Below are 27582 nucleotides of genomic sequence, written 5' to 3'. Positions count from 1 at the left end.
GTATAAAAGAGATTATTGAAATAAATAGGCAATATTTTTATTCAGGTATTGCCCTCCAAAAGTGATAGCTACGATTTTATTGACAAGATAATTCACATAGAAATATGCTGCAGAAATTATGAGTTATCTACAGACCAAAGAACTTCTTACTATTCTTTATTTCTGTTCTTAAAGAAGAAAGCTAAAAGACACTTACAAGCAATAATACTAGCACATATGAATTTACTAATTGAAAAAGATATTAACACGATACTAAATTTAAACATGCCAGTAACCTCATAGGGATTATTTCAAAACTAATCTCCAGATGGTTTATTTTAGGAGCAGGGCCTAAAATATCAGCTTTTCCATAAAAAAAAAAAAAAAAAAAAAAGGAAGTGTTCACAAGCTAGGTCAAAAAATCCCAGAACATGTAGGAAAAGGAGGGAACGGTAAATCACAGGTTAAGCAGAAACTTGATCCCATGACATTGCCAGCACACTGAAACTGAGGCAGGGAGAGTATGATGGGGTACAAGACTCACAGAGTCATGGAAAACCAGAAGCAAATGAAACTGAGCAAGAGAAAGAAAAAAATCAAGGAAAAAAAAATGAAAACCAAACAAACAAACAAGCTTGGATATCCACAGCTGAAATGCTATCCACAGACTTATCTTTCCCTTTTTAGGGAATGGAATGATTTTTGCCTCTTACCATAGCTTTTTTTTTTTTATAAGCCTTATCTACCATGTTTAGTTCTAGTTTCTTGGAAGAATACAGAAAATCACAGGTGGAATGCTAGTAACTTGTAAATGTAGCAGTGCAGGAAAGGAAAACAAGGAAAACAGAAAGTACTTTAAAATGTGTACCAAACGTGCCTGCCAAACATGTTATCGGCCATTAACTGCAGTGTGAGGACACAGAACATCCCCTTGCACACGGATATCAGGCACACCAGAGAGCACACAGGACTTGCTTGCTGGTGTGCTCTGATCCAAGGTGCACACGTTTTCCCAGCAGCACAGCACGGACAGTGAATTACCACAGCTCTGCTGGATGTGGCACATACCTTATTCCACAGTTGCTCATAATTGATGCAAATGGCAATATCAGTTCCGACAAAGAATCTTTTTTTTTCTCTTCTTTCTTTCTTTCTTTCTTTTTTTTTTTTCCTCTCAAGGTAGTCTTAATTTGGATCACTCTGGTTACAAAGAAACCTACAATTCTGAATCCATGCCTGGCAATTTCAGCCCTATTTTTGTCTAGAGTTCATGTTCCCTTTAGGAAACTGAACCACCTTGTAATAGTCATCTTTGTTTTTTTCAGAAATAAATTAGTGACAACACAGGAAAACACATTTACATCAAGACCCCAAACTACCAGCTGTGAGATTCAAAGGGCTGTCTGCCATGAAGACTTAATTATAAGTAGAAGAAGGTTCTTCTACAAAAATAGTAATTTTTAAAAAAGGACAAGGTTTCTTAACTCCAGTCCAGAAGACTATGTCACGATAAACCTGTCTTTGCTTTCTCTATATGCTGTACAGTTACTAACACTTGTTCTGATTCCCCTTTGGTAAGAAAGAAAGATCATGAAGTCTTGTTTTCAACAAATTTGAATTTTTTTTCAGGATTAACATGGTGTATTGGTTAAAGCCTCCAGAAGCAGAGTGCTTGCCCCCCCAGCTTGGTGATCATCTCAGCTGTGCCCTGAAAAGTTCAGCCATGCTTGGCTCTGCTGTGGTCAATGGGGCTATTGACGAGGCGTTACGTGCGAGCCTCCGTGCTCCACTCATATGGGTCGGGTGCTCTGCAGAGTCAAGCACAGAAAAACCCTAAACTTTCCCCAGATGAATGCAGGCATTGACTGTATGGCCTTTACACTGAACTGTGTCCCAACAGCAGCGTTGCCATGTGCCACTGCAGCAGCAAGGAAGGCCTCAAGGGCTGAGTTGCTGCGGTTCGAGAAGGGGCCGGCGCCAGGGGAGGCTCCTCCACACAGAGACCTTCCTTCCTGCAAAGGAGTTACCCGCGGGGGCTGCTCTGCAAAGCACTGCCAGTGTCCATGAATGGGAAAAGTCTAATTACCAGGAGCACGGACGTGCATGGTGGACACCACCGTGCCCAAGTTCATCCCGGGGCGCAGCAGCCAGGGATTGGTAACTACCTTTAACTGCTGTCAGTTAGGCATAACCTGACAGACACCCAATGCATGTCCCACCATACTCCTCTGTTACCCAAGATAGTGAGTGAAGCATTTTACCACCTTCCTACCACTACTTTTTACCCATTGCTTAACTTCATTGCTTTTTCCTCTACAGCTGGATCAGACTCTGCATAGCATGTGTTCATTTTTCTTTTCTCCTTATCCAAGCAAAATATTGAGCCATATTGAAAATGCTGATATATCTAGGGGTCTATAGGTTGCAAACCTCATCATCTTCCCCCCAAATGACTATGCATCAGCAAAGTGAGATTTACAAAATGAGACCTTTGAAATCCTTGTCCATGCACATCTTTGGTCTTGCTGCTCTAATAAGCAGTTTCTAACAGAGAATCTCTCAATTACAATTGATTATACTGTAACTTTATGAATCATTCGCCCAAATTTTGCATATCTATATTTAATCTTTTTTATTTTTACTTACCAAAGAAGTTTCAACCGATTAGTCAGTAGTGATTATATCACTGTTTTTCTGGTTTTGTTTTTTTTTGGTGGGGGCGGGGAGGGTGAAGCAGGGTTGCTCGGACAGGCAGTACTGTTTTTTCCCCAAAACAGTAAGAAAGTTACACTCACTACTCTTTCTGTAAATAACACAAATAAAACACAAGGCCAATAACTGGCTCATAAAGCAAATCAAATTCCATTAACAAAATAAATAAATAAACAAACAGTCAGGATAAGTAAAATTACTGGCTAGCTTTTCACTATGTATTTTGCCTATAAACATTTGGAGGCAAAACCACAGGCGTGTTCCACCCTTCATGGGATTTATATCCGACACAGCTGTTTGCTCAGTTCAGCAGCAGTTTTAGAACAAAAAATGTCTCTAAACAGTGAGTTCCAAGAGAAACATTATTAAGGAAATACGAAGCAGAAAAAGACTGGGAATTTACATGTCATTAGGCACTCATTTATACCCGTAAGTGTGTAAGAAATATACAGAATTACCTGCCATGTTCAGGATTCCTACATACTTCCAACATGGGAACAGAAATAATATTATCCATTTTCCTACAACAAATATTAATCTAATACCTTCTTTGCACCTACATATGCTATATGATACCTATAATGATATATACTATAATGATGCCTATATTTTTTGCACCTTTGCGTCTACTATCTCAGCATCTGCATTTCTGGAGGGTGACTTTTGTGAGGGGGTTTTATTATTATCATGACACTGTTAAAATTAAAACAGAAAAGGAGAGCTTTTTTTAGCACCCAATAAGCCTTCTTATGTCGTGAAGGAAGAGTTAATTAAAAAAAATATAGGGCCAGAGAGACATTGTTTTGCAAACTGAGTTTATACTGTAGAAACTATCTTTGGGTAGAAATTAGATTGAGACACAGTTTTGGCATATGAGAACACAGAAATTCTGCAACCCACTCTTATGAGATTTTTGGTGAAATTAGTAGAAGGCTTGAGAGCCTGGATAAGCAGTTTCACACCTAACAGTCCACATCTGCTTCAGACTTTTCGAAGGGAGGTCTCCAGCCTGACATCCATGCGGGTGCCTGCAGCCAAACCTGCTCGTCTGCCACGGCGGAGCGGGGGCACCTGAGGACCCCGCGCAGACCTGCCACGACAGGACTCGGCTTCCTCAGGAGGAACAAAAGGGTTTCCAGGCAACCCTCGCAAAGACGGGTGTTATTTATTCCAAACAAAAGCATTTCATCGGCAAGCTTGGCGTGGGCATGGAGCACGTGGGTAGCTCTTCCAGGCAGCCCTGCACAGACCCACAGCCCAACATGAGCATATTGTCCTTGAGCAGGTAAACCAAGTTCATCATAGTTTACACACCAAATCCAGAGGTGAGATTTATTATTTGACGATTTGCCAAGGACACCAAACCAGGTCAGGGCGCTCATGCTTCCCAATACGGAGGAACAAATTTTGGAAGACTTGTTGCTAGTGCAATCCCCATGCAGAGGTCTCTCTTTGGTCCCCACCTCCTTCACTATCCTCTTTTTTTTTCCTGCAGAATCTTGGAAACACAGCTGCTAGCAAGCCCATCAGAAAGCACAAAAGAAATATGCCATGACTACGGCCCATGGTCACCAGTGCTACCGCAACGTGGGCTCAAGCCGTGGCTGGGCTGCACAGTGCTGGCGGAGGCCCAGCCGCCCCTGCTTCTGGTTTGAGCACTTGCTCTGCTACTGCTGTCTCACGGGGCATGTTCCACTGGAAGGGCTTCTGGCAACCACCGTGTCCTCTCCTCGCTCCCGCCCTCCAGAGATGCTCACATCATGCACCAATTACACCAGATTCACTGTTTTGTTCCAAACACAACCATGTGGCTTTGTTTTCCTTCAAAATGACCTCACACTTTTTTATATACTTTTGAGTTTTCCCTTCCGCTTCTTTCAAGCGCTCCATCAGTCTCAGGGAGCTGTTGATCAAATTACTGAGCTCTCCCTTCTGCATAGTTCATTGTATAATGTTGACTGACTTTTTATCTGTTGAAGTAAAAGTTTCCAGATCCCTGTCTGTTAGCGCCAGTTTTACATGCAACAGCTGTTTTCAAAGGCCACCTCCACGGCTTTTATTAGCTGCTGCCTCTGAGCAGAAAGCAAGGACTGAGACACGTGTGTCTGCCCTGAATTTGCAAATTGGAAAGATACCCCTTTACTCTTTGTCCACCTAGACCAGTTTCCAACATCCACAGTGCACCGGAAAAGTTAAAGAACAGACAAAGTGGAAACCATTAGGTACTTATTTGTTTCCAGTCTTTCCACTCTGATTCCAGGCTCTATGCCCTTACTAAATCATGTTTCTGATCAGGGGAAGGCTCGGTGATAGCTCTTTCAGCAGTTGCTTGCTCTGGCGGGGAAGCACAAAGTAGCCTTCCTTCAACAAAAAAGACATGCAATTCCTCTCCTATAGTGTTGTTTGTTCGATCAGCTGCACATAGTGCGAGGTAGTGGGATTACCAGCCGCCATCATTATGCACTGAACACAAGTTTGCCCAAGGCAAACCCATTGATCCTCAGTTCACCCAAGTGTCCTGACTACAAGAGGCACTTGGTACTCTTTTAGAAGAAGAACCCATCAGCTCCACAACCTGGAACCAAGTGCTGGCCCTCACTTCAAAAGCAAAGGCTCCTGGCTGTGAAATCTCCTCGATACACTTCAGTTCCTTCCACATTGCTCCAAAGGGGCTAGAGGTAAAGCCTGGCATGTTTGCTGCAGAAGTGATCCTCCAGAACTCAGGCAAGGGAGCCAAAGGATGCAGGTCTCACGGCAGCATCTGCAGGAGGGAGCGAGGAGAAGCGCGTCTAGGGGAGGCACTGGCTGCCCAAGAAGGGTAGTAACACGGTCCTGCCTGGGCTGACCTGGGTCCCTCGGTCCATGACAGGGTCACGACGCGCACTGCACACACAGCAGGGAGCTGGGCCAGGCTCCAGCGCTGTCCCTGGGACCACAGCAATTACCACTGCAACAAAAACCACCTGTAACCCTCTGGGGCCATCTAAAAGCAGGGATGCTCTGAGTAAAAGATTGCATAAACTAATCTTTGTTACTGTATATATCTGCTCACTCTGAATCTGTCAAATCACTTGGCCCCTGCATGACCTTGGAAAATAGCTCATCTGCCTGAAAGCCTGTCTCTCTCCCAGCTGCATCTAATAAAATGTTACCTTTGACCACAAGCCTACTCTAAATGTATTTGGCCTTTATGAATTACGTTATAAATTATGCTAACAGGAAGATCTTTACCTGGGCCCTAGGTCCTGCACAGACTGAGATCATCTGTTTGGATTCACTGGCTTCAAAAACCAAACTGCAGTGAGTTCAGATTCCCATTTTCTGGGCGCTTTCTGTTTTTATACTCCTTTTTTGAGCATCAGGATCCTCAGGATGAGCAGCAGAGTCCTGGTGTACTGAGGAGGGATCTCAGACCACAACATACACAGACAACCCCTGACAGACAACGTCCTGAAATGGGTGGCTAAAGAAAGTGCGCAAACGTGGGCTAGTCAGTTACCCACCTAAAAGATCAGAATCTGGGGCTCCAGTTCAGAGGGGGAGGACACCTCTACACCAATGACCTGTAGGTCATTCCTCATTGTGGCTGGTAGCAACTGAAGATGTGAGCGTGCACAGACATGGGTTTTCCAAACTAGGTTAAACAACAAATTTCTAAAATATCTCATGTGTACATTTTATAGATAGGGAAACTCAGCATGTATTTTAATCTTGAAGCATCCCTTAACACTTACCTAGATTTGCCATTTGAAATTTAAATATACCCAGCAGTGCTGCAGTCACTATGTATCAAATCCCTACACCCAGAGGTGTTCGTATTTAACAGCAAATTTTGCATTCACATATAATGCATCCAGCTCCCTACCTCTTCCCTTCAAGGAGAAAGCACACTGCCAGTGATTCATATTTGTGCTCCACAGTAGATCACATCCATCAGAAGTTGCACACAGCGGCTCTGGTCAAAAATCCTGCTCCTGCAAGGGATTTGCAGCTCTTTTCCAAGAGCATGAGTAATGACTTTTGGCTTAGTAACCTTAAATGGAATCTGCTATAACTGAAAATACTAATCTAGACATGGATTTCACAGTTCAGGAAGCTTGCTTCAACCAATCAAGGCTAATCCAAGCTTTTTTATTATTATTATTACTCTCTACCCCTTTTTGCTGAGGCAATAATTAATAAAATATGAAATGGTATAAATCAAAAAGTTGGCCTGAAAGTTTGCCATGTTCCTTCCAAAAACCCATGTGCATTTACAATTGACAGGATGGCTATGCAAATTTTATAGGTATTCTAGGCAACATACACTTTAGAAGTTTACTGTACGTCCAAAATTCAGAAGATCTCCAAGTATTTTACAGAAGGCTATAGACCCTCCGCAGAGATGTGCTAGTGCCCTGTGGCTCCCTCCCCTCTGCCTCAGTAGTTGGGAGTCTCTGGTACTACCAGATGGGAGAGTCAGATGTGGAGCTTCAGCTCACGACAAGACATTTGTACTATACAGAATTGTTTGTAGAGAAGAAATTACAATACACTTCTTCGTACAAACTCTGGTCCCAAGGAAGAGGAAAAAAATGGATGCCAACGAACATTTAGGAAATTAGGACACTTAGGAACAGAATTGAACAGAATCAGTCTGACAGTGCCATTTCATGACACCATTTCCTTCCAGATATCCTCACTGACTTGCATTTCATTGCCAAAGAAGGTAAAGGTTTGGCAAAACTTTACAAAATTTCAGAGTTTAAGGATCCTCATTAAACTTGTTCTTTTTTCACAACAGACTATCAGTGTTATTAAGCCTTGTTTTATTTATCTCCTAAATATCCTACAGTGATCATACAGATGCTTATGTAGCTTAGGTAACCCATAAAACACAACTTATATTAGATACCTTTGTGCACCTGCGCTGCCAAATCTCAACAGGCATTTTAGACTACCCATACAGTGTAGTTCTGAAAATGTAACTCCCAGTTTATTGCTTGAAAGGTAGTAAGAGAGCACAACACAACTACAGCAGATGGAAAACCATATCCACCAAGCGGCAGTATCCAGCAGTGGCCATGCTCTAGGAAGAATTAAGAAAGAGACAAGCATATTTACATACTTCCGCTTACACCTTCCCAGCCCCTGATGTTTTCCAGCTCGGAGGACTTCCCAAGCTGGTTGTGGTATCTGATCTACCAATATGCGAGCCTAAAATCAGCAGCATGTGCTTTCTTTGTATTCTAAGTGAAAATAAACTACAGAAAATAAATGTCTGTAAAAATCACTTTGTTCCATCTGCCAAGCCCTGTGTGGTCTTTCTGAAAAAGCGTCTGGCACAGACTTTTGAGAAAACTTTCTAATTGCCATAAAAATATATGTCAGAAGCTACTAAAGACAAGGCACATGCTGGAATGTTGCACGGTGTTAGGAAATTTCATAAGGAAAAATGCAAAGGAATGCAAAGCACATTGTGTGTATTTTTACTGTTTCCCCATTGAATACAGACCCGGAAAAGCAAACACACAGCCTCCTGAGGGACAGCAGAAGCTTTGCTTTCTGCACTTGTTGGCCCTGTCTGAGTCCTGGCATGGCTGGCTGGCCACCAGCCGTCACTCCTTGCAAGGGATGAGCTGCCCCATGCGTTGCATCCCGGAGGTTTCTGCCACCAGAGCCATAAGACCAGCGTGAGGGAGACGTCCTCGTGCTGCCCTAGAGCAAGGAGGCGGCGAGGGCCGGAGCCGTCTCCAGAGAGCTCCCTCCTCCAGACCTCAAAAGCTGAGATTAAACCAGGCCACAAGACCAGCTGCTTGCCAAGTTTTATCTTGGAAAACAAGGAAAATATTTATGACCTTTGGGAGCTCGAGGAGGAAAAAAAAAAAAAAGACAACTTTTCAATGTGTGATACTGAAATAACCTGAAGCACTGAGCCAGTATTTCTTTAACTGCTGTGATCTAAAGGAAAACACAGTGTCATGCACACCAGCCTCCAAAAGTCTGGTCTGAAACGCTACCAGGAGGCTGATTCAAGCTGACCAAATATACCACAGTTGTCTAAGGCTGACAATCTTGACCTCCAAAATTAAGGTGAACGTTATTTTACAACATCACTGCAAATGCAAACTTTTCTATACAGACTTTTTTCAGTTTTTCACTTTAACTAAAAATGTTAATGAAGGAGGTAGGGAAACCAACAAAATGCACATGCAAACAGCAGACATTCTTCTGAGGTGGACGCTGGATTTTTAAGGAACAAAAAACATGCAAAGCTTTAGAGCTTTAGAGTGATAAAGGATGCAGCATAAGGAAAATAACCAAACAGGACTACTCTTATGTATGGTTATTTCCTTGATTTTAAAAATACTGTTTTCTTTTTAACAGGAAGATTTTCTTCATGGCATTTTTTTAAACTGCTTTGAAAAAAACAAATCAGTCTGCAATATTTTGACATTTTGCAAATAAAATAATTAATACCTCCTTTTGCTTCAGACTCTATATCACAGAAGCAAAGCAAAGGAATATTAATGCTCATGAAACTGGCCTCAGGAGATACCTGTTGCTATCCTTGCAAGGATAGCAGGAGAACAGCTCTGCTTTCCAGTATTCTGACCCATGAACCAAGTTGTTTCAGGAGAATACAAATCCACTGCAACAGAGGAAGCTGTGAAGCTGCCTTCCTGCTCCACACCCCTGTGCCGCATGAAACCCAGTTGGGAGTGAATTAACCCGCAATGCCACACTGAACACTGATATCATCAGTTGGCGCAAATTATAGATATCCTCAGATGACTCAAATTCTACATAGCTATTTCATGAGAGAATAAACTTGTCATTACTTCCTTATATCTCTATCCCATAAGCAATTCAGCAATATATGAGCATCTGAGTTTTGCATCAGATGCAAAGTGGAAAGGTAAAGGTATCACCAGAAAGTTTTGTTTAACCTTAGCATGAGTGTTTGGCAATATCCCACTGGGCAGTAATTTTTAATGCCAATTAAGTTGTCTCCTGTTTGCAGCAAAAGCTGCATCTCTGCCATGAGAAACAACTATATGGCAGAGAGGTCCCCAAATATTCAAGTCAGTGAAGGACAGAAGGCAGACACTGGCACCCTGCACCAGTTCTTCCTTATCTCTTGGCATTTAATGTTTGTTCATTGGCATGGAGGACGTGTGTCACGAGAAGCCAGCTGGCAACTTCACTGGGACAGGAAAGGATTCCCCCAGCGCAGGATCTGAGGCAGACACACACTCCCTCCCCACTGAGTAATGTTCCTGGTGCAGAGTTTGCTAAAATCCATTGTGGCACTCCCCGTTAGGCGCACGCCTACAGAAACGCTGTGAGCAAGCCTGAGGTTGCTGGTATGATCAACACAGCACACATGTAATTGCTCCCATCAGGCTGATTACCTTCTTTATTTGTTTGCTGAATCTCCAGGAGATCCAAAATCACCAAGTCAGAATTCCTTTTTTTCTTCTAGACATATTTTCCATCTGAAACTTCTTCATGGAAAAAAAACACACAGACATTTGATGGGCTAGCTCAGTAAATTTTCCTTACTGAAAACAACTGAGGACTGCTTGCTTTAAAAATAAAAATAAAAAATAAGATAAAATAAAATAAAATATAAAATATAAAATATGGTCGCCCTAGTAAGCAGGAACTTACAATAGCAAATTCCTGATTCCCGATTATATAAAAATAATCTTGAGCTCAAACAAACAGTGAACTTTTTGACAGTGTCTGTTTAATATAATCATTTCTTCTGCTGAAGCAAAGATGAAAGATTCTCATTAGAATCTCCTCCATAATCATATAAAAACACATGTCACCTTTTGAATATCCTTTCACAACACCTTTTCCAGAGTTCAGTGCTAGAATTCAGACTCAGGGTGGCCTTTTAATAACTATTAGCTGAAAAGGAGAAAAGTACTTTCTCCTCCAGGGTAACTGAAGCTTTTCTTTTAGTTGGTATATGGTCGTGTTGTGTGTTAGGACAAGTGTTGCCAGAAAATTACAAATATTGGCAGCAACATATGGAAACCTGGGCAACAGACCATGCAAACAGACAACAATGCTATTAATGAAGCCATGTGAACAAACAGAAAACCATTTCCACTGCAACCAAACCACTTTCATCAAACCTGCTGCAGTACGCTTCCATGCCAGCCATGAGAGAAACACTGTGGTATAACTGAATTTAAAGCTATGCTCAATAAAATTTTGAGTCGTCCTCAGTTAAGAAGTGGGTGCCACATGCACTCTTGCAGTAAGCAGCCAAGTTATTTCTCCTACAAAGAGGAAGCTAAGTTGGAAGCTGACCAAAGACATTACAGTGAAACTCTTTGCCATAGAGCACAAAAAGGTGCATCAAAAAGGAAGCAGCACAAGAACTCTGCAACTGTGGAAAGGCTAACTGAAAGAAGAACTAGTCAACCCAACAGAGGAAGAGCCTGTTGGAGTCCTCGGCTAGTAAAGGGTGACTGATCCTGTAACTCTATTTTTGGCTCTAATGCCCACCAGCTGTGAAGCCTACTCCAGATTCGTGAGTACTTTTCTCATTAAAAAAAAAAAGAAAAAAAGAAAAAAAATAGTGATTACAGCTCTTTGGTTTTTACCTACATGTGGAAGTCCAAGCCACGCATACCACTCATCTTATTTCCATATAAGACAACTTCACAGCACAAACTTCTCTCTTCTTTTTCAAACAAACTGCAATTACTGCTCTAATAACTCTCCAGCTTGACACTTAGTTTAACATAAGCACTAAAAGTGTCTATTTTTAGAGACCAATCTGGTGTTGAAATAAATCCTCTCATGTTTCTACTTAATCACCCAAGAATATTCTTGGCCAGGAAAGAAATCCCTCTGCGAAAGGCCTCATAAGAACTAAAACACGAAACAATGAGCTGACTAAATAGAAACTAGAGAAGACTCGTGCATTTCAGCTCTTCATACTAGTTACTAAACTTCAGCTGATAAAAAGCAATAGCTTAAACTAGCATCATCTAACTGTATATACATATAAAACACTAGAGCAAGTAATTCTGCTTGAAATTCTAATAAAGTTTAAAATAGTTTAATAAGTGCTATGCAAGCAAGCTGACAGCAAGCACTATGAAGCTAAGTATACTATACATGCTATACTATACATGCAAAGTAAACCAGTATACTGACACAGATTTGTAAGCAGACTTTATTCCTCATACTAGCAGATTTTCTCATTACATCTGGCTTAGACTTTATTATACCTCCAAGGCATCTAGGGAAGGGAGGAAAAAAAGAAAGAAAATTCTATTTACTTAAATGTTTTTGTTTTGTCAATATACTTCAAAAATCCAGTACCAAGCTGTTCATATTTGCAGTTTTCATCAGTGTATACATACGCACTTGAGAACTCAAGCCAGTCTTTGCCTCCCTTTACGAGCACTTAGGAAGTTGAGCAACCAACAATGAGCTGAGACTTAGAGAAGCTGTGGCCATGGATCCTCTGCTTGCCAGAAAGGTTCCAGACTCGCTCACAGCTATGGAAGCTTGCCATTGGCAGTGCAACACTACCAGCTCCACCTTTTCTTGACACCTGTACTGGACTCCAAGCCCTCTAGGCATGGCACGTAAGGCTGGAAGGTGACTCAGAGTCTACGGGAAAGGTAAGAGGTAAAAATGGCATTAGCCCCATTTCCCTCTGCTCTTCTGCCATAACCATTCACGACAAAATTGGCCTGTATCATTGGACTACTCAGGTATGATTTTCCCGGCATGAGATGGATTGGGCAGTAAGATTGTGAAGCATTGCTTGACACAGGGAGAAGTGCCTTTGAGCCTCTGATCTTCTCATTTTAGCCACTACCCAGAACTTTCTGTCTGCTATAAAGCTCTACATGTTCAAGGCAGGGAACACATTTCTCTGCATATTAGGCACCTGGCACATGAGGAAAGAAGGAAAAAAAGGACTTGCTAAGAGTAGACGACAGTAATAAGTACAGATGATGAACGGCTGGTTAATTTGGGGTTACATGGCCCTAGAGGATTAAGGCCTTCGTTTCCAGAGCAGATGCGAGGCAGAGAGCACAGAAATGCTACATCTGCTTCAACACTCGCCTGAGCTTGTTCTGATCAGCTGAGAGCAAGCCAGAGCCTGCATTCATTCACTCATCCACTCCCTGCTGACCCCACCAGGCAAAGGCACCACTTATTGTCAAACATAACTGTGACTCTGTCATATGGCCTAAAATGAACTCATTTGGGCTGAGCAGCTACGAGGCCGTGCTTTCCGTTAAGGAGGTTCATGTGTAGAATGAGCTGCCAACCGCAATTAGATAGAGCAGGACTATTTCGCTGAAGCTTCCCTGGTTTAAAAGCCATGTGTAAAGCAGCACACACCAAGACACGTGTCTACACATCAAAAAGTGTAGATGACGACATTATGAGAAAAGTAGGAAAGGATGAGGAACACACGCTGCTGCAAAATGCATCAGACAGTGCACCATGCCTTAATTGACCTGTTTCTCCCAAAAATATTGCCATCATGAGCACTACAAAATTTTAACTACATGATCATAAATGCATTGATCCAGAAAAATACCAGTTTGGAACAAATTTTCCATCTTCTGTTAAGAGCAACTGGAAGATCTAAAAGGGGACTTGCAAAAGAATTCCCATTTATTCCTACAAATGAATGTGCAGAATTCATACACATATAAACATATATGAATACAGGCATGTACACATACATGTTATTATTCTGTTTATTTTTTACATTAAAAATACCAAAAATTCTCACATTCTCTGGAGTGGAAAACTCTGAAAGATCACTGAACCAGGGCTTTCTTAGCTTTCAGTAAACAAAGGTGAAGGTATTGAAAGCTTAGTCATTAAAAAAAAAGAAAATACAAGAAAGAAAAGGAAAAAAAGAAAACACAGTGCTTCCAGGTAGGGGAAAAGTAGATATAAGCTAAAAGTATTTGAAGTGCTTCAAATAAAGATTAGAAGCTTTCTTTCCTTTTCCTCAGCTTTTCAAAGCTTGCAATGCAACATAGCCTCAACAGCAAGGTTTACAGTAAGTTCTGCAGAAGAGAAGTGAATATTTGGCATTTCTAAACTGGTTCCAGTGAAGGTGCCTTTATATAGCAAAGAAGCAAAAGAGACAAATTCTGTTTTTTCCCCCCCTTGCAATGTTTTATTTAGACATACATTTAGGCAATGCTAATTTAAGCTGTTGCTTTGTGAATTGCTTTGTGGTTTGGGAGCACTTCCACTGTCCACCCCTGTGGGATTCCTGAAGGCCAGTGGTCATGCTGTGAGCAAGCCAGATAAGGGCAGAAGGGCGCCAGACCTAGATGAAAGGGCAGAAGGGCGCCAGGCCTAGCTGAAAGGGTGGAAGGACTGCTGACTAAGAGATAAGGAGATCTTGCGGAGAGTCAGATAAGGAGGCAAAGAGTTGACGCAAATAAGAGCTAACCTATCCTGAGCTCAAGCCTTGCAATATGCATGAACCTAATTAAGTTGTGTATAAGAGTGCACACTGAATGTTCAATAAACGAGTCTTGTCGATGACCATATGGTGTCGCAGTCTCCCTTTCTCCTACAAATGGTGACCCCGACGTGATGCAACGAAGGGCAATCCTCTCTCGGACAGAAAAGAAATCGGGAGAAGGACGCACCACGGTGGAGAAAGTAGGAGTTGGGTCCTCTGCAGCCAGGACGGTGCAAATCCGCCGAGCAAACGCTGGAAGGACGGCACCCCCGAAGATCATATAGATGGTTTCGGGCCATACGCGCCACCGGAGCCTGGAGAGCTGCAACAGCGCGCTGACGTCAGGAATGGATAGGCAAGTGGCGTATGAATTATTTACCCGTACCTTACAACAATGTAACGTACAGGGAATTGACTTAAAGAAAGAATTACCGGGATTGTTAGCATGGAGGTACGCGAAGAGTTGCTTTATTGTCCCACATACAGTGCATGAATTATCGGAGTGGCGAAAACTGGGTGATAAGCTATGGGATGCAATGTTAGATGATGATAAGACCATGGTGAAGCAGGGATTGTGGAAGTCCTACGGAAATTTGGTGAATAGGCTTGTGCAATCCCTGGAGCAAGCTACTGATGAACAGGCCCTCTGCAAGCTTTTGATCTGGTGCAGAGAGAATGGGTTCAAAGCCGAGCCCCACCTAGTATTCAAATCCGATGTGAAAACAAAAAGCAAAGTGGCCGCCGGAGTCACGGCAGCCTTTGCGAGCGCTTCAGGACCGGGACCGCCACGCCACCGACAACCGCTGGTGTTTGGAGATCCATCGCCAAAACCCCCCGACCTGCACCTGCAGCACCTGCACCATCTGCGCCCCCACTTCCGGACCCCCTGTCGAGCCTGAGGAACAGCCCGGCTGGGTCCAGGACTTGTTGAATCGCCTTGAAAAATTAGAGAAGGGGGCCGGGGAAGAGAAGGCGAATGAGATCAAGGAAACTTACGTTGCTGATGGCTTGACAACAGCCAGGGGGGAGGTGCAGGGGAATTTGATCTGTCTTTTAAAGTGGGGGTTGAAGAATTGTAATGCTTTAAGTGAGGACAGAAACCGTTATTAGGGCTATTATTTCTGTTTGCTATGTTCGTCTTTATTATGTGTTGTGTCCTTTGTATAATGATGCTGACACGAGGTATGGTTGAAAGGAGGAAATTTGTATGATCTGTAGAGTCATAATGGGATCTTGAGAAAGAAGATGTTTGCCTGCCCGGGAACTGCAAACATCCTCTAAACTAGTTTGAAGGTCAAACACCTGAGAGGGAGGAAGATGAGGAAGGCAGGAGCCTCAGACTGACGGCTGGGACCGCTTTCTGATATGCGCATTTGCGCACCCAGGAGGGAAGGTTATGTGACTGAAGGCGGAGTTTGTCCGCCCCCCGGACTGCCTGCTGGCACGTACTGGCCCTACGTGGCAGGATGCACCGGGCTTAAACAGACAGTGCAGAGAGAGGGGGGGGTGAGACTCCTAATACTGAGATCCACGTTGTCTCCGCGGGGACGCCCGCCGAGTTAGGAGCCTGTCAGCAACCCTCTAATCTGCCAACTCGAGAAGATGTTCAGTCTCAGTATCCTGCCGACAAGTATTACCTCAAGAGTAGTTATTCATACATTGCTTATTAAAGGTGCTTTCACCTGAATAGAGGCTCGCAGTAGCCACATTGTTTTGGGTGATTATTGCCAAATCCCAAGCCCATTCGCACCTAATTGGCGACAAGGATCGGCTTTGGCAATTGAGACAGTGGAACTCACTAGTGAAGTGCACGGCTACGTGAGGTCGTGCCACTCGACAGAAACTATGTTTGTGCTGTTTGTGTGTGTGGTCTTTAGATGTTGTGTAATGTGTATCAGCAGAGAGGACTGACTAAGTACAACAAGAAAGTGCAGAATTTGAAAGCGGGAAAGCCAGGAATAACTCAGACTATGGCGTCCCCCCCACCAGTGGAGGAATGGGAGCTGTACTCTAACTTGTGTCCTTGGAAAGAGACTAGGGAAATACTTCTGCACAGGAAGTAAGAATGAATGAACCAAAAGCTGAAATACTGGCTACAAAACAAAACAAAAACAAAAACAAAAAAAAAAGGGGAGAATTGGGAATTTTTTAAATTTTTTGATTTATAGATATTGGAACCAGATGGGTGCCAGCGAAATGGGTGAGACCTTGGCTGGAAGCAAACTCGCCTAGATCAGATGTAGCAGGCAAGCAACCAGTACCCTAGCTGTGGAAAGTGTGAGCCTGCAGAAGGAAAACATGGGAGGAAGAAGTGTTACTGTTGTTATTAGCTGTATGTTGTAGCTTTTAGGAGGTAGTATTGCTTTTAACGCTATTATAGGGGTTAATGCTGCTTTTAGCGCTAATGGATATGTTATGCTTTTTAGGCAGATTGTTAATTATAACCAAATCAAGAGTTGTTGGCTTTGTGGAACAGCAGATCAACTCGATGCACCGGTGTTAGGTATTAAGTGTTGGGATGGTGTTGTTGATCCTATGTTGCATTCTACTAGTTGTGCCTTGCTTATTGAAATGTGTATCAAATATGATTGAGAATGCTGTAAAGAAGGTTTGGCTGGCTACAATCACTGAGCAAAACGGGTTTGATGATTCTACTAATCTTGTGCATTTTGGTGGTCGTTCCCTGCCTGATTAAGTGTCTGAGACAGACAGTAGACAAGGCGATCAAAGACATATTTTGGGTGAACCATCAAGAATTCTGGCTTGCTCAAAAACAAGAAGGGGGAATTGTGGGATTCCTGAAGGCCAGTGGTCATGCTGTGAGCAAGCCAGATAAGGGCAGAAGGGCGCCAGACCTAGATGAAAGGGCAGAAGGGCGCCAGGCCTAGCTGAAAGGGTGGAAGGACTGCTGACTAAGAGATAAGGAGATCTTGCGGAGAGTCAGATAAGGAGGCAAAGAGTTGACGCAAATAAGAGCTAACCTATCCTGAGCTCAAGCCTTGCAATATGCATGAACCTAATTAAGTTGTGTATAAGAGTGCACACTGAATGTTCAATAAACGAGTCTTGTCGATGACCATATGGTGTCGCAGTCTCCCTTTCTCCTACACACCCCAGTGCATGGACAGAGAGAGGGCTGCGATGCCACAGGGTATCTCTGCCTCTGCACCATCACACACCTTGGCCTCAATGCCATGTTCTCTTCCCTGTAATAAAGCAACAACTGAACAAAGAATACAGTCTTGCAAATGTCTTCAGTAATAAAAAGCATAATACTAATCACTTTTGACTCACAAAGAATTTAAAATACAGAACACAACATATAGCTCATTACTTCTATCCTCCCTTACAGCAGGGGACACAGCCTTTTCCTTGGGGAAAATAAAGTAGGTTTTCCCCTTGTATTTTCCTTTCATACTTTAGTCCGTACAGATTTTCTAGATGAAGCCATTAGCACTGTGTTTACATATTGTTTTACACAGTGTATATACAAACTTAGAGCAAACTAAAAGATTTCTGAGGCACAGAAAACATACCAGAGGCAGCTAAATAATCCAAGTGTTAGCCAAAATCTTCTGGCCAAGACACTGTCATACAGCGACAATGCTGTACCATCCAAGCTCTGCCAACATCCGAAGCAGGAAGTAGAGAGTCAGAGAAAAGTCACAGTGTTATTTATAAATCCCCAGAAAAGTCAGCATTATTGATTTCCAAAGAAAATATCCCACAAACCAAATGATCATCTTTGTACAAAGACAGGAAAAAACACAGCAGAACTCATGTTTCTTTTGCTCGGAAAGATCATTAGCCACATTCACCTACATTCTCCCTCCTAAGGCAGACTACCAGGAGGTTTAAAGGTATGGACCAATATCCACTTGCACATGAAAGAAGCAAATCACAAGCAAATCAGCGAATCATTGGGCAATTTACTTGTTACTACATCAGCAGAGAATTTCTACCTGAAGCACCTGAAGCTTGATGGCATAAAAGTGTTAACATAGTTAATGTAAATTCTGTTCTTAGACCCAATGCATTAAAACACCATCTTTAATGATATGATCAGAAAAGAGGCAAATCTTTTGCCTGTTCACAGAGCAGCTAGATGGGTTGTCCATGAGGGAAGCAGCTGAGCATTGGGTGTCTCCCTGCTCTTAGCCATGGCTTTTTACTGGGGTTGGACCTGCTGCAAAGTTGAGGGCAGCAGCATCCCTCAAGGCAGGGGAGAATTTGCTTTGCTTTGTGTTCAAGGCATGTGGGAGCTAGCCAAGGCCACCTTCAAAAGGGTTTTGATCAACTGTTGATGTAACGCCAAAGAGGGAAAATCTGAGAAAACTGTATGATTCTGAAAGAAAATGTGGAGAATGACTCCCTTTAATAACTGTGCATCTCCGTACGGATTTATATACAATGGTTGTAATCTGCTGCTATCATTTCTGTAGCTATTTCCACATTTCTAATATGAAATACAGTTCATGGCCCAGCAGGCTTAAGGGAACTCGTTAAGTCATACAGACACTCTTAAAGTATTTTAACGGTTCACTAATTGAAAACTGTGGAGTCTGTGTTTTCTAGGAAACTCTGGCTGATATTTCAAATGGAAATCTAATTACTGTGATTCATGAATATTTTCTAACTTTCAGTTAGAAAGGCTTTCAGTAATGAGCAAGGTGTTAGTGACATGCAGCTCATACTTTGTCTGAAAACCTACCTATTTAAAACAATGTTCAAAGAGCATCAACACAATTATTCTATCTACAGTTGTCTAACACACAGATCTTGAGCTGTCTTTGCCAAAAGAAAGTGTGCTGCAGGAACAGCTGCATACTGCAAAAGAAACGATCTGTTACTCGAAGAACAACTTTCAAATGATAGGCACATACGTATTGTGTAAAAATTGTAGGAATTTTTGGTTTAGATCATAGTTAGACTTGAAACTTTGGCTGCATGGAATCACAGGAGAAGACAGAAATATTTACTCTTCTAAATGGGAGTTGTAAACTGAATTCAAATGATACAGAGGCTTTTAAGGAATCAAAGTTGATTAAGCAGTCACATGATGTGAAGCTACAAGGAAGACTACACAGATCTTATCTGACCTTCTGTTGCACTACTTTTACAAAGGAATATTTAAGCAGTAAAAACTAAAAGATTAAAGGAAAATATCTGAGTTTTTGTTTTGTTTTGTTTTCCCCTCAGCCTGTTTTCTTTAGCTGTATCAGTACAAGGCTTGACAGTGATCAATTTAATCAGTAAATTATAGTGTAGCTTGTACTGATCTAACACTCTGGCTGGAGATGAAAAATCTCAGAGGGTCATAAAATGAGAAAAACACCAAAAAAGGCAGAGTGACAAGATGGCTAATTGTAACTACTTTTAGTCTTTTTTTTTTCCTCTTTTTTATACAATAAGCTATCAAAAAAATTCCACTCGATAAGATCATAAGACTACTAGGACATGTTCAGGCTCATTTGGTTACACCTGTGAACAGTTTCTACCATATGCAAGGAGATTTTTAACAGTAAAAATGTTTCTGAAATGTCAGTGGTGACCTTTTAGTACAAATGCAAACTCACTTTTTTCACTGCAGATCTAGACCGGATTCACTCCAGAATTATACATGGAATTTACTTCCCTCTTTCCTCAAAAAACAGACACCCCCCTGATTTTCTGTGATTAATAAGAATTATTTTGGTAAACTTGCAGCATTTTGGCATGCCAAGCAGGACAGCATTTTTTGGGAAGTGTGGCTTTGCAGTGCACACTGTAGACAGTGGATGAGTTTTTCCATCCTAGCAGTGAGCAGAAGACCTCACCAGGCAAGGGGAATCTGCTTTTCTTTGAAGTTACATACAAAATATTTACCTGAGTGAAGTGCATTGGCCTCCATTACCCCTCCCTCCCACATCCTTTTTTCCTCCTACAGTTTTCTTGGGTAGATTTAAAGAATCAGCACATGTATTCTGCTATTACCCCATTAATACTACATGTGACAGCTGTCCCAGCTGTTGCCCCAAATCAACTTCTAATGGCAATCTAGCTTTTTTCAGCTGTTTTCGGTCTAAATAAAGCCACTGTCAGGAGTAGCAGGTATGGTCAGTGAACAGGAATGCTGTAGCAGCTGTCCTCCCTCTCTTGTCAACAACCTCCATGGCTCAGCTAAAAAGCACTAAAATAGATGGCTAATTCCCTAAGCAGTGAATCACTAGCAGCTGTAAGCAAAAACGTGCATCTGAGAGAACTGCTGCCTTGGAGAGCACAAGGAATGCTTTGAAAGTCGTATCTCATCCTGTGATGCTCCGATAACAACCTCGGGTTTGTTTGCTTTGACTTAGTAAAAGTCTCACCCACCACCCGCTGCTGATGAAGCCCTCCATGAAGGTAAAGTGCATGTGAAGTGCTTCTTTCTGCACGAGACCCGACTCTGAAATGAGTCAAAAGCATGCTAAGAACCATAATTCAGACAGGGCTCAAGGAAAATCCTGTTGCGCAGGAGTCTGGACAATCAAAGCCACCAGCTGCCTCACGGTGAGTGAGGCTGGAGACACATGGACAACACGACTAACATACGATACCAAGCTGTGGAATTGCACAAGAAAACAGCCAAAAAAAAAAAAAAAAAAGAACTGCATAGTCACAGAGGAGTGCATAGGTAAATAACACCTCCTGTAAAGGAAGGAATAGGAAGAGCATGAGAGCCTGAGTGCACCCTTGGAAGAGTAAGCCTTTGGTGATTCCTTTCCCTGTGGACACGAGGAAAGAGAGGTCTGTCACTTCAAGTGCAATTGCTCTGTGCAGAAATGCACACATTTTAATCATGAAAACAAGGCAAAGCGGGTTGTGAGCCCATCCTTATGGCATCTCTGTTCTGCAAAATGGCATTCAGGACAGCGATGTCCAGGTTGACAAAATGCAAACCACTGAGCTCCCCCGCAGGGCACATTTACAACCTGAAGATCTCACCACTGAGCTAGCATATGCTACGCTGGCCTGGCTCTGCCACATCTAGACAACAGCAAGTCTCCCTGAATCATACTTCTTTCACAGAATTACAGAATCACAGAATGGTTGAGGTTGGAAGGGACCTCTAGAGATCATCTAGTCCAACCCCCTGCTCAAGCAGGGACACCTAGAGCATATTTCCTTCCAATTCCACATTTATCATGATCACAGCATGGCCTCTTGTCTGATATTACAGTTGTGTAAAGTCAGTAAAGTTACACACTCTTCATAAGCTTATTTTAAAATGACATACTTCCCTAGGTACAAGGAAGTGCTGTGGACAGACACAAGAAAACAAACAAAACTGACCTATCAGCAGTGATTACCTATTTCATTACTCTATACTTACACCCAAATGATGTGGTGCTAACCATGGGAGAGTTTAGGTCAAGAGAGGCCAGCTTTAAATCACAAGGAAGAGTTGTGAATAAGAGATGATTAAGTGGTTGCAGGCAGATTTTAGGTTAGACATTCCTCATGCTGCCGCTCTTGTGCATCACATATTTGAAGCTCTTTGAAGAGTGGTCTGCTATTGAGACCATTTTTCATCTTCAAATTATTTTGAGTGTAACTATACAATACGCATGTTCTCAAACACGTAGTGATGCTGCTTGGTTACCATAAACTTACCTGATTGATTCCTGTTTAGAATATATCAAAGAAAATAAGTCTTGGACTGCTGTAAAAAAAAATCAACCATGTTTTAAGAAAAATTATTCTTAAGGATTTTAAGGGTCCTTAAATTGGTGGAGTATATCATAGTTCATTACATCATTATTCTGAGCGAAGTCTTTTTCTTGTCAGGGACATGTCTTTTTTCTTCAGAATAGTGTTTTCTCTTTCTACAATATTCTAAAACTCTGGAATGCAAGCAGTTAAAAGTGTATCTTTGGAGATATGAGACTCCAAGTCATACACATTTATGGAATTCTGGAAGCAAAGCAGCACAAAAGCAAAACACAGACACATACTTAAAACTGTCAGTGAACACGTGACAGCCAGATGCATAAGGCTGTAGCAAGCACCAGGCACAGCTTCAGCTGTTCAGTTCACATGAGGAACAGGGGATGTACACTGAAAGTTGCTCAGCAGCTCTTCACAAAGAGCAAATGCGATAAGGACATAACCGTACAAGTGCTGGTATCACTAAAATAGCTCCAAGCCCACAACTGGTCATGCACGGGCACATTTAGCAAAGCTCATGTTTAGCAAGATGACACTGCTAGAGAAAACACACATTTCCCTGTAGCTTGCAGGGTAACAGACAGATTTCTTATCTAATGCTTAAGTGCAGTCAAACACATGCAGCACAAAAACTCCATTAGTGCAAATTTGAGCTGCCAGCCCAAACACCATTATCTCCCACTCTGTTAAAAGACCTATGTTAAACTGAAGGGAGACCGAGAACATAACATACCCACAAACACTGACTCATAAAATGCTGTACAGCTATTCTTTGCAGAAGTGTAAACAAGTTGTCCCAAGTCCTATAAAGATGTGTCATAGTTATTGTGTCTAATGCAACTAATTTATGATACTGCGATGAGCGGGATGTGCTTACAGTCAGGTTATGGCTGGTCCTGTGCTGGACAGGGCTGAGAGGAAAGCAAAAATAAAAGGCTGAAATCCAGCCCTGCAGCATGGCTGTGGCTGACCCAGAATAACCCATTTCATTCAGACGGTCCCTTACTTAGATTTCTGGTGAGTCTGTATGGCTTTATCTATGACTCTGATAGGGATTACAACCTTCTACACACAGCATCTTCCTTTGTGTTAAAGTAGCACCGCCTCATCCTTTAGAGTGACATATGGCGGGTTTCTCATAGGGAATGAAGAAAGAAATTTATTTATTTAATAGAGGACATCTCCATATGGAGGTCCCTTATTTGGAGATGTTCCAAACCCGCCTGGATGCCACCCTGTGCCATGTGCTCTGGGTGTCCCTGCTGTACCAGGAGGTTGGACTAGATGATCTCTAGAGGTCCCTTCCAACCTCAACCATTCTATGATTCTTTGTCATTTGCAAAGCATGGGTATTTACTGAAAAAAATGCCAGGCCTGGTTAAACAAAATCCCTGGATTATTTAACGAGGGCCTATCATACAAAGTTTGACATTCTGTAGTACACTAAACTCTTTCACCAGTAAAATATTATGTATTTTGCTGACATGTGGTCTACTAGCAAAACAGTAAATTCCTATAGAAACTGGCCACTATGGATCCACAAAGCTTTATGCCTCAAGGTCTGCACATGAGCTGCTGCTAAATTTACTTCCAGATGTTCGTGGTGACCAACTCAGAATTACAGCTTTCCAACCATCTTTAAATGCCGCTGCTGTGCTGAATATAGGCCTGCTTTTTAAGTTTCTGACCAATTAATTGAGCCGAAGGAGTTTGATCTTTGCCTTAGATTACATATCTCCATATTATTCCATATAAACCCATATTATGGATTTGTTTGTTTTTTACGCAGATGCCTTGTTCATGGGCATTGTGAAGGTAAGAATATTCATGCTAAAATGGGAGCATGCCTCCACCCCTAAACGTACCATACTCCATTAATATCTTGGTTTATGTGTACTACCAGATCATTTAAAGCCAGCATAGCCCATTACAGCTCCGCTGCACACACACGAAATCATCTGTTGCTCATCAGATGTCAGACGCGGGGTTACATAATGCCGCCCTTTTCCTGAGCAACGACCTTGCTGTGTTCCGCGTGCGGTTCGTAACCTACAAACAGCTACTTCACCAAACAGATCGAGTTTGTCCTGGATTTCGCCACCCTCCATGGGGCTTGCGCGGAAGAGAGAATTGGAAACGTGCTGCCACAAGCCTGGTGCTAAATGTGCCCAGCTGCCTTTCATGTCTCAGCCCAGAGAGGATCAACAGAGGTGTATATATATATATATATATATGCATATATATGTACTATATATTATATCCTGAACCAAGCCTAGTTTTCACATTGCTGGGGGCTTGCTAAAAATCACTATCCTTCCAATAGACACTGAGTCAGATGACGACTGACACAGGACTCAGAAAATGAACAGTTCAAAAAGGCACCTTGGTATTGATACTTAAGTATCCCACCCCTGAATTCAGACATGTATGGAACAGCATGAAACAGAATTTTATGGGAATATTAGACAAGTATTATGGTAAGATGGACACATCAGGGCCCAATTTGCAAGTCGTGTCTAAATTAGAACTTCTGCTGATGTTAGTATTGTTTCCTTCTGCACATAGACTAAAATGGGCTCTGAAATGTCATTCGATTAGGTTTATTTAAAGCTAAGGTTAAAAAAAAGAGTCTTCCAATCTTCCAATTATAAAAATGATACTTTTAAGCACAGGGGGAAAAAAATATACCAGACCCATAGACCCATGAAAATACTAGGGAGAAGCCAAAGACATTAAAAAAAAAAAAAAACTAAAAAAAAACTTGAACCCTAGAAAGCTCCTGGTTTAAGTGGGAATGCACAGCTGTAAACAAAAGTAAAATTTAGCCTCATATTTCTTATCTGTGTCTAGCCCTTCAGAAGATAGTGGCTTCCTTGGCAAATGGGCAAAAAACTTTCAAGTATGGAGTGGAAATTTCTGGGCAGGATTTTAGCTATATTTACAGCAACTTGACAGTTTGGCACAAGACTACACTTCTGAGAGATTTATAAGATGAAGAACTAACACTGCAAGTCACATAGTTCCTGCAGGAGATTTTAGTGTATACAACCTTCTATTCCAAATTTTATTTTAAAATAGTAACAGAAGACTTAGAGTTAATGCAAGAAATGGAACAATTTAAGGCTAAATTGCCACTCCCATCCTTATCGTCCTCCTCTGTGCTGGTAAATCACTACATGCACTGACACTGATCTCAGACTTGCAAATACTGGGGCCTGGTACTACCAAACAGGCCAGGGTTGTATTAAAGGAGAGAGTAAAAGAGTATCTGAGGAATCATTTTGCACATCTGCCTCCTAGATATGAATGAACCATTTTCAACTGTATTTAGTTACAAGTCCGTGAATGAATTTCCAAAGAGGTTAATACTTTGCATGCCTAATGTCTGCATGAAACCACATAGTATAGTTTAATCACAGACTGCAGGAGATGGCGTTTATAATGTGAATGCTCACAGTACCTCACCTATTAAGACTGTTGGTATTCAATATATACTACATATACATATATATACGTATATGTACATTTATACATGTATATATATGTATTTCTGAAAAAACAGATGTACAATGACAGAAACTTCACTGTAGTATTGGCTACCAGTATGGTTACAGTCACTCAACAGAAAGAAGCTGCAACAACCCAACTAGCGGTCTGTGGGCCTGTAGGCTGTTGCTGATCTAAATCGGTGATCTAATTCTGTTCCTTGACACACCTGAACATGAATGTGCACAACATCTCGCACAACCCTATCTGCAGGTTTTGCTCCTAGCCTCTCATGGACATTTGGACATGAGTCAATACCACTACCATGTGGCTTCCTATTATTCACAAAAAGGAAGTGCTGCTTCCAAGAGAAGCAACTTCAGAAGGCACGATGTTAACAGGCAGAGCTGGGAAAGCACACATAGCTACCAAATTTCAACTACTGTCTTCCAAAACTCAGGGGAACCTATTTAGCTTTAAATAAACACAGGGAAAAGCAAAAACATACTTCAGTAGGAAATCACAATATCCTCTTGGGACATTCTCAAACTGTTGTGATTAATCTAAAAATTAATTATTAGGGTGGCTTACTTAGGGAATAAATTAGAAAAAAATACCCATTATAAACTATGTGAGAGTGCCCTGCAAAACTAAAGCAGCTAGTTTTGAGTGGGGCACTGATGAAGGGTATTTACCTCCTTGCATGAGTGTTCACTTCACCACTCTTGATTCAGGTTTCAGAGTTTTGAAACTCCTCAGGCACTTAGTCTTCTTTGTTGTGCAAACACAACTTTCACTTTGTGAATGACAAACTGGTCAAAACGAAACCCCAGTTAATAATTTTACATGCCCAAGCTGTATTTGGTTTCACTCATGTCCTAAGTTTGGCCTGAGTGATTCCGTCAGCAACAGGCGTCCCAGCTGAGACCTGACAAGGGCTGCTGTTGCTGCACAGGAATGCTGCATGGTGGCTGGATTTCGTGCTCCTTTTGAACTGCAGTCAGCCACAAGCAGCGCACTGACACGTGAATGTTTATCTTTTTCCTGTTGAACTGCAAGCACTGTGAAAAGGGCAAAAGCTTTTAGTCAGGCATAGCTTAAAGGCACTGCTCATGCGGGTTGTCTGTCCCCTGGCAATACTAGTTGGTTCCCTGCTCTGAAAAAGCAGTCACTAGCAGTCTAGCACACAACACGTAAGTAGCCAAAAAAAAAAAAAAAAAAAAAAGGCAGCAATACTGCAGAAACTCCTGAGCCGCGTTTCATCCAGGGAAAGGGCAAGCTGCGTCCAAGGAATTTCTTGAACGGGAGCTTTTACCTTTCTCCCCATGCTCCCTTTCTCCGCGGGAGGAGGGAGCAGCCGGCGCTTTCGGGGCCTCCCCCGCGGCTCCCGTGCGAAGGGGCGCCCCGACCCCCGCGGCCGCCGCTCACCTTCGCCGTTGAGGGTCCAGGGCAGGTGCCCGTAGAGCCACTCGTAGCCGCAGGCGCTCTCCTCGAAGGCGCACGATCCGGCCGAGAGCCAGGCGGCCCCGGCGAGCCGCAGCGCTGCAAGCACAAAGCGAGCGCGGTGAGCGCGGCGCGCCGCGCATCCCCCCCGCCGCCGCCAACGCCGCTTACCGTGCGCGGCGAGCAGGCAGAGCCGCAGCATGACCGCCCGCCGGGCGACCGACACACCGACCGGCCGACGGACACACAGACAGAGCGGCCCACGGACCGACAGAGCGGCCCACGGACCGACAGAGCGGCCGACCCGCGCAGAGGCGCGGGGGGCGGCGCGGGGGCGCGGCCGGGGCGGGGGCGCACCGGGACGGGGCGGGACGGGACGGGACGGGGGCTCCGCTCCGGGGGTCCCGCTCCAGAGGTCCCGCTCCGGGGGTCCCGCTCCGGTGGTTTCCCGGTGCCGCGACCCGGCCCGGGCTCGGGGCAGCGCCGCCTCCCGCAGGTCGCTGGGGCTCTGGGGCTCTGCAAGGATGGAGGCGCCAGCGCTCCGCTCCAGGGATCAGCCCCCTCAGGAGGAGGAGGGGAAAAAGTCGTCTTTATATATATATATATATATATATAATGAAGACATTTCCCTGTATTTCAGCTGTCTCCTGTTGCCTCTCCGCCTGTCACTGGTCACCAAGGAGAAGAGCCTGGGACCATCTTCCTTCCTCCCCCATTGGATGTTATTTGTGCGTGTTGCTGACACACACACACCCTCCACATCCACCTGCACAGAGCAGGCAGCTGCCACCGCTGTACCACGAAACCCCGCCAGG

General features: G+C 43.0%; 1 protein-coding gene across 2 annotated transcripts in view; it reads right to left on the bottom strand.

The window, feature by feature from the left end:
• MAMDC2 (MAM domain containing 2) overlaps positions 1–26989 on the bottom strand; it is a 57324-nt gene extending 30335 nt beyond the window's left edge. For both annotated transcript variants that reach the window (XM_088523379.1, XM_088523380.1), the window contains exons 1-2: positions 26939–26989; positions 26753–26866 (exon numbers count right to left, since the gene is read on the bottom strand). In XM_088523379.1, the coding sequence (XP_088379505.1) occupies positions 26753–26866; positions 26939–26969 (145 nt within the window). In that variant the 5' untranslated portion in view covers positions 26970–26989. The remainder of the gene's footprint in view (positions 1–26752; positions 26867–26938) is intronic.
• Positions 26990–27582: the final 593 nt, after the last annotated feature.

Source organism: Tinamus guttatus, unplaced genomic scaffold, assembly GCF_059628265.1.
Source record: "Tinamus guttatus ecotype Peru unplaced genomic scaffold, ASM5962826v1 Tinamus_guttatus_pri_ptg000185l, whole genome shotgun sequence".
Taxonomy (NCBI): Eukaryota; Metazoa; Chordata; class Aves; order Tinamiformes; family Tinamidae; genus Tinamus; species Tinamus guttatus.
Note: the sequence above shows the minus strand (reverse complement) of the source record. Positions and strands in the feature narration are given on the sequence as shown.